This window comes from the organism of the source record quoted next, unplaced genomic scaffold (genome assembly GCF_019419815.1).
Source record: "Pyrus x bretschneideri cultivar Hongxiangsu unplaced genomic scaffold, Pyrus_bretschneideri_v1 Contig14, whole genome shotgun sequence".
Lineage (NCBI taxonomy): Eukaryota > Viridiplantae > Streptophyta > Magnoliopsida > Rosales > Rosaceae > Pyrus > Pyrus x bretschneideri.
Genome location: NW_025999435.1, coordinates 4801445 through 4809017, shown reverse-complemented (window position 1 = coordinate 4809017; position 7573 = coordinate 4801445). Strand labels below are relative to the sequence as shown.

The window sequence follows — 7573 nt, the reverse complement described above, 5'->3', positions numbered from 1 at the left end:
TTCCAAATTTGCAATTCTGAACAATAACTGACCAAGTTTTCTTGAGACTTGAGAGTTAAAATAAAATAACCAAAATATTAAAACATCAATAAGTAAATGTGTATAAATTGATTATTTTGATTAAATAAAAAAAATTCCGGCCGCAACTCGGCCTAGTGTGATAAAATAATAACTCCGTTAAATGCATAAGATAATAATTCTTCTCAAATTTCTTAAAGCCCATCGAATATATAATATAGTAATTAATGAAATACATAAAAGGAATAGAACATAAAATTCATAACTCATATTAAGGAACTTTTTACTTCAAATATTAAGGCCTAGCATGGCCTTTATATTGAGGGGTCTTTTAACTTGGGTCGAGAGGAACCGTCGTAGTTGTTGCCTATCCTTGTTGCAGATCTTGAAAAGTGGCGCCATAGAAGGAGGTGTGGTCGCACTTAGGGTCATCAAAATTCCTATGAAGAGCGAGGAATTTGCCCTTCTAAACTTGCACGGAAGGTATTCAATGAAATGCCTAAATTAAGGCATGCCAATGATGCTGAATTGTGCTTTTGCGGAAATAACCCTAATATTAGAGCAATGTTGACGGCAAACACTTTGGCAGACAACATGTCGACGGCTGTGGGTGCAAAAGCTGATGAAGGTGTAATTTGCTTATTTTGTGCTGAAGACTTATCACGGATATTTTAATCATGATCATGAGTTTGCGGCTAAGCAAAGTTCCTTGTGGCACAGGCTCTCCATTTCTAACCATCCCTCTCTAATAATCATCCCGATCAACCCAAATCTCTACTAATTAATAAAACACTCATTGTCAACCAAAAGCCTATGAAATTACCAGTTTAATCCTCTAATTAAAACAAAACATGAATAAAAAATATGGAGCAGAAATATAATTTCACACAACCAAAATTTAATGTTTTTTTCTTCAAAGCCTCACCTACATGTAATCCTAACATATCTTTAATTAAAAAAAAACTTCTCGCTCCCACATTCTCTATCATTAGCTTCCTCTCTTTTTCTACTTCAAAAATAAAAATAAAAAAATTTCTCGCACACTTTGTGTGTGCACATATGCTAGTAACTAATTAAATAAAGAGATAATTCTCTAGAGTTTCTGTCCAATGCTTTAACCTTATTTAAGATATTCTTCTAAATTCAACTATATAAATGGAATTTGTTTCTTTTTTAGATATCATTTTTATTTTTTAGTCAAATTTGATGCTTTTGAACCTCGAATAACATAGATTGAGTAATTTTTTTTTTTTTTTTTTGAGAAAACTTAGCTCATTCACGAAGAAGTAGGCAAGCTAGATTACACTTAGGCCTCGAACTGCTAATGCAACTTACTCTTTCCTCATATTCGGAGCAATTGGAAAGTCCCGATGAAACATACACTATCTAAAACTAAAATCTTTTTGGGCGTTTCTCATTCATCTGTTCTTATGCTTGTATTCATATTTGTTCATGATGTTTGAATGAATTGACCAAGTTGAAAAACCAAAAAGACTACAAACAACTGAATGATTAAGGGTTAAAGACTGACACAATTACTAACAATATGTCACCCTAAACCACTCTAACAATACCTCAGCTTAGTATGGACACGGTAGACCGTACTTATTTAGAATATGAATGATTTCCCATAAAAAATGAATAAAATTAAGGAACATTTTCGGTAATAAATGCTAAAGAGATTTTTACATAGAAATTATATTCTATGTACACGAAATATCTTGAAATACTTTATCTTCTAAATTAGTAAATTTTAAAAACATTGGATCTTTTAGGTTTTTTTTTTTTTTTGAACAAACAATATTTTCTACAACGGGCTAGCAATAAGGTGGTTCAAATTTGTCGTTGGCGAAAATCGAACCTAAGATGTTTGAAGAGGAATACTATTAAACTGTAGTATTAAATGACATATTTTAGGTCTTATATTATTATGAAATTTTTTGCAAATAAATTATGGGGTGTGATATACACATTCCCTTTTTACTTTTCATACATCTCTTATTAATTTCTATCATTTGTTTTTTTTTCAATTCATTTAATCCAACAACCAAAAAATAAACAAAAAAAATATAAGAAGTAAAAAATAATGTTTGGATAGCACGTCCTAAATTATATCCACACAAATGTTTCAAAATGTTTGGTTTTCGTCCAACTTCGCACCACTTCCTAAGTCACCAATTTACCAACTTTCCAAGAGATACACACAGTGGAGAAAGTTTTAATTGTGACAGAAATATGGATGATATACTAATTATTTTTATGCAAGTCGTGAAAAATTTTAATTTTTAAATTATTAACCTTTTAATATACATGACCACTATTTATATAGGAATATATAATATATCATCTTGTATGAGGGCCACATTAAAAATCTCTCTGCACGGTGGATTCCGTGTCAGCCTTTGTTCTCTTCACAAAGTCCAAATTTTGGTGCAGCCCAAAAACTCCCCACTTCACATTCCCACTCACTCACGGAGGAACACTGAACAAACGTAACTCAGATATATCCAGATCTCTCTCACTTCCTCGCAGTCACACAGACTCACAATGAATCACGCTTCGCTCATCTTTTTCATCACTCTACGTACTAACCCCAACCCAGCTTCTGTTTCTTTATCTGCTTCATTCTGTTTGGTTACCGGGAAAATGATGAGAAAATGAGAAGGAAAATCGATATGAGTTGGATTGATCATTGTGTCTTAGATGTACAACTAATTTTCTGACTTGGGTTTTCACTATTTGATCAATATAATATAACTTAAATGAATGATTAAGTTTTCGAACTCTCTAGTGATGGAGCCTCTCAATCTTCAACCTTTTCTTTTTCAGGGTTGCTCAAAATGGCAGTGGCTGATGAGGGTTTTTGCCCTTCTACTTCAATGGTCGACTCGGGTTCGGACTTGAAGCATTTGTATTGGAAGGTCACCAATCCCACACTCTCTCCTTCCCATCTTCAAGGTTGGTATATAAAGATTCTGCATTTTGGTTGGAATTGTATTTGGGTAGTTGTGAAGGTAGATTTTATAAGTGATGATTGTTTCAGATAGTGAAATTTTTAAGAAACAAATTGAACAACAAACTGAAATATGAAAAAAATGACTTGAATAAAAACATACAGTGCTTCGGATATCCAAAGCTTTACGAGAATCTTGCTTTGCATTTTCCCATTGGGATTATAGGCAATTTTTACAATTGCAGTTCATGGGATGCTTTGAGACTATGTAAGTGGCATTAGGTTTGCTGGATACCGGTTAAGAACTAGAAAATTAGCAATCAAACAGCTGGAGTTGTCGTGCTATTTATTCTTCTTGTGTTTTTGCTTCAGTTGGAAATATAAAAGCACGTTGCAGCTAATTGAAACTTAAAAATTAGCTGAGATTTATATGTGTTCTTTTCTTCTCAGACTTGCCAGGGTTCACACGCAGTGTTTACAAACAAGACCATGCTTTAATAACACCAGAGAGTCATGTCTTTAGTCCTTTACCTGACTGGTACTTCTAACTCTGCATTATACTAGTTAGAAGGGTTCTCCACTGCTGCTGTAATTTAGATTTACTCTTACAGGACTCTGACATTAGGAGCGTATTTGATAACACCGGCCATGGGTTCACACTTCGTAATGTATCTGGCAAAGATGCAAGGTTAGATAATTGATACACTGTGCTATGGTCACTTGTTTTCATCAATTGCTGATATATATATACATACACACTTTACCAATGCGCAGAAAAATCACGATCTGGACTCCCCCCAAATGATGTTGAAAGGTGTGGGCATCTTCTTTTCCTCAATTTTCCGTTTGTACTATACGATAGCGAATTTCTTGTACTTTATAATGATTTATTAGCTTCAGGCATTTGATTTTCGTCATAAGCCTTTTGCTCTCTTTTTCCTACTAGGTTCATATTTGTGGTCCAGGGTGCTGTCACTCTCACCAATGTTTCTGGTACTAGCGACAAATTAACGGTAAGAATAGCTCGATATATTTCAGTGTGAGATTTCTAGTTTTGGTGGATAATAAATTGATACTCATTATTAGTTGGTACATATGTCGTCTACACACACACCCAAATACACACAAACACATATTATGCACTCATGCGTTTTTTTTAATTTCCTTAGTTTTTAGAAGTAGATTATGTTTTGATATGACCATCTTATTATCTCAACTTGAGCAATTCGTTTTTTGTGTTGGGATTTTTAAGTGCAATGAAGGCTGCTAGAAGTCTGAATTCTGAAAATATAATTGAATTGAGTGACAGAGAGCACAGAAGTGTCATTTATCTGTTTATGTAGGACACATTATAATTTCAAGAGTGCTATTAGGAAACATATAACATACTTTTATAGGTACGATGAACAATTTACAAGTATGCATCCTTTGCATTGAGCAAGGACTCCAGACTATCTGATAGAAATGCTGCTTTGCTTCCAGTGCTTTTAGTAATGATGTTCGTAGTATTTTTCATCTGTGGTAGAACAATTACAAATCTAATTATCCCGTGATGTGGTGGTGTTCTTGTGAACTTAAGTAAAGGTGAAAAGAAGTCTGATTCCGATTATATGAAACACAGGTGGACTCATATGCTTATCTACCTCCGAATGTTGATCATTCCCTCAGGTGTGATGCATCTGCCACTCTTGTGGTATTCGAGAGAAGGTTATCTCCCTAATACATTATGATTGCTTGGATTTCCTGTTTTCTCATTCTTTTAACTCTTTTGTTATCATTGTGGAATGCTGAGCACTGGAGTGCACTCAAAATCACCATTACATGGCACTAATGCTTTCAAATGGAGCGATAAACTTTGTTTGTCAAAGACAGTTTTCTTGATAATGATATACTGCTGAAACCAATGGTGTTTTTCTTAGGAGTTCATCGTTATAGTACTCTTCAAATGGCTAAATGCTCTACAATGTTTCCATATAGGCATGTTTCTCTGGAAAATCAATCTACTGACCAGATTATAGGTTCAACAGACGAGCAGCCACTCCTGGAAACTCCAGGCGAGGTAAATAGTGACTTTTTTCAAGGTTTATTTTTATTTGGTATCCATAACTACCTACGAAATTGTTTGTGATGCTTAAGAGTCAATCCTTGAATCATATTGATGAGGAACATCTCTCCACGAGATGTATCTTTCTTTGTTCTTCCTTATTGTTTAACTATTAGTTGAGTTTGTCTTGATGATAGATTGAAGATTTTGTAGCCTGTGTTTCACTTTTTCATTATTCATTATCAGGTCTTCCAATTAAGGAAGCTTATTCCAACATCTATATCCTATGACTTCAACATCCATGTAAGCCATTGGTTACTATCTGTGTTCAATCTTTGTATTCATGCTCGTTGCTGTCTCTGATAGTGTTCATCATTTTTGGACAGATAATGGACTTCCAGCCTGGGGAGTATCTTAATGTGAAGGTATTAGTCTTTTCCTTGCTGTTTGAGTCTATCTTTTTGAGTTCCATGATTCACATTCTGAAACTTTAATTTCGGTGTTTTAGTTGATGAAATGAGTTTAAGTTGAGGTCTGGAGACCCTTGTCACTTTGGTTTGGTCACTGATAGAAATGAACAGAAAACTTGATGAAGCTTAAGGCCATATTAGTATATGACTAGAAATTATCTGTTAAGGCTTGGTTGTTGTTGTAACTGTTGTTTAGTATATGACTTGAAATTATCTGTTAAGGCTACCCATAATTTTCAATGAATTCTTTTCAATGACGTATCCATGGTCCATTACTGTTGGATATTTTTCTTTTTTGATTTATTATTTTTAAGGGAAGGGGGGAGTTCGAAACTATTACAATAATGTAGGGGAGGGGGGAGTTTCAAACCCAAGACGCATGGGTGGAGACTCAACACCCTATCCACTAGGATATTGGACCGCATGCCCGTTACTGTTGGATTTTTTTAGCCAATAAGCAATGATATCATTCATGTTGCTTGCCTCAACCAATCAAGAGCTCCAGTTACCCAGTAGGGGCAGTATCTACAGTTGATCTGTATATCACTACTTCATCTTTGAAAGCTTTACTTGTGAGATTTACCTTGGTCCCCAGCTTGAAAGGCTTTCTCGCAAACATGGGTCGTCCGTGATACCATGTGTTTGGTTTATTTCTTATGCAGGAGGTGCATTATAATCAGCATGGCTTGTTGCTCCTGGAGGGACAGGGTATTTACCGATTGGGTGATAGCTGGTAAGAGATGCATTCACTATCGATACTGCAGGAGATTGACAGTCCATTACTTGCTTGGGATTATATAGGACATGGTTATTGAATTTTATTATTCATATGCTAGTTATGCATTAGAGTTTCTTATCACGCTGGCCAATGGAATCATCAAATAGACTATGAAAGTATAAATCATCCCAGCAATTGCTCTATTTTTTCTCTTCCCTGAAAATGGTGTGTGCGGCTTAACTAACAGAACGCTCTCATCACAGCGACACACCCTTAAAATCATACCCCTCAATTCTCAAGGTAGATTACTATTTGCATACACTTGATCTAAAAAGTTCCCATAATATCAGTTCCTCAAGACAAGATGATGATGCTTAAGTTTTGTACCCGTTACCAATCACAAAATTTATGAGTCGTTTCTTTTTCAGCTTGTGAGTCTGGAAACTAAATGATCGCATTCTACCTGCAGTTCCGCTATTTTCTGCTACTTTAATAAATTCCAGTTTCATTGAATCTTTTGTTGATGATTCTGCAAATAGGTACCCTGTTCAAGCAGGCGATGTCATTTGGATGGCACCATTTGTGCCTCAATGGTAAGTGATGAAAGGAATGCATAATTTTAGCTTTCCATTTGGTATACAAGGATTTTGTTTTCCTATCTCCATATTGTATTGTTGCCATTTCAAATTAATTTCTCTTGCAATTTGCAACTGTTACAGGTATGCGGCATTGGGTAAAACCCGGACGCGATATCTACTGTACAAAGATGTAAACCGGAATCCACTTTAGTCAATGTATCGTTAGGATGTCTGTGACAGTTTATCAATACAGATATGTGTGTGTAATGCAAACGGAAATCTTACAGTTGGAACGCCAATCGAACTACTGTTTCTCGAAGGTGAATGTTCTTACTCAACTAAACTAACTTTGATATACATAAGTTATGAAAGAACCAGAAATTTTTGGGGGCACGGTCGCATTATTCTTTCATGAAACAAATTTCCATGTTACATATACTCTCTAGACTCTAGTCGTATCGTGAGACAATAGAAGGTTATCATACACTCCCTTAATGAAAAAAAAAGGTCTATGTAGCATATTGTGTACCCATCTCTATTTCACCACGACTTATGCGACGAGAGAGAGAGAGAGAGAGAGAGCACAAGGGTTACAACATGAGATATACAAATTCCTCTCATCTTGCACAACTAACCTAGAGGTTGGTATGATCCGGTTTGGATTGGTTTCACCACTCAAAACCGCAGCCAAATCAGTTAATATATGACAAATTGGTTTGTTTTGGTTTCAACTAAAATTCTGGGTGAAACCAAAAGATCGAGGAAGACCAAATAAAAAACTCGAGGACTGAG

General features: G+C 35.2%; 1 protein-coding gene across 1 annotated transcript; it reads left to right on the top strand.

Annotated features, from left to right (window-relative positions):
* The first annotated feature begins 2413 nt into the window (after positions 1 to 2413).
* LOC103937908 ((S)-ureidoglycine aminohydrolase) lies at positions 2414 to 7174 on the top strand. Its single transcript, XM_048579892.1, has 13 exons — positions 2414 to 2602; positions 2848 to 2976; positions 3422 to 3509; positions 3583 to 3659; positions 3746 to 3785; positions 3918 to 3984; positions 4593 to 4678; positions 4949 to 5030; positions 5262 to 5318; positions 5402 to 5440; positions 6148 to 6218; positions 6743 to 6796; positions 6923 to 7174. Exons 1-13 carry the CDS (start codon positions 2566 to 2568, stop codon positions 6990 to 6992), a joined length of 897 nt encoding a protein of 298 aa, XP_048435849.1. The 5' UTR covers positions 2414 to 2565; the 3' UTR covers positions 6993 to 7174.
* Positions 7175 to 7573: the final 399 nt, after the last annotated feature.

Coding starts and splice junctions, on each gene's coding strand:
- LOC103937908 (XM_048579892.1), top strand. CDS start 2,566: ATGAATCACGCTTCGCTCATCTTTTTCATCACTCTAC. Junction 5,319..5,401: donor CCTATGACTTCAACATCCAT/GTAAGCCATTGG, acceptor ATTTTTGGACAG/ATAATGGACTTCCAGCCTGG. Junction 6,797..6,922: donor GCACCATTTGTGCCTCAATG/GTAAGTGATGAA, acceptor CAACTGTTACAG/GTATGCGGCATTGGGTAAAA.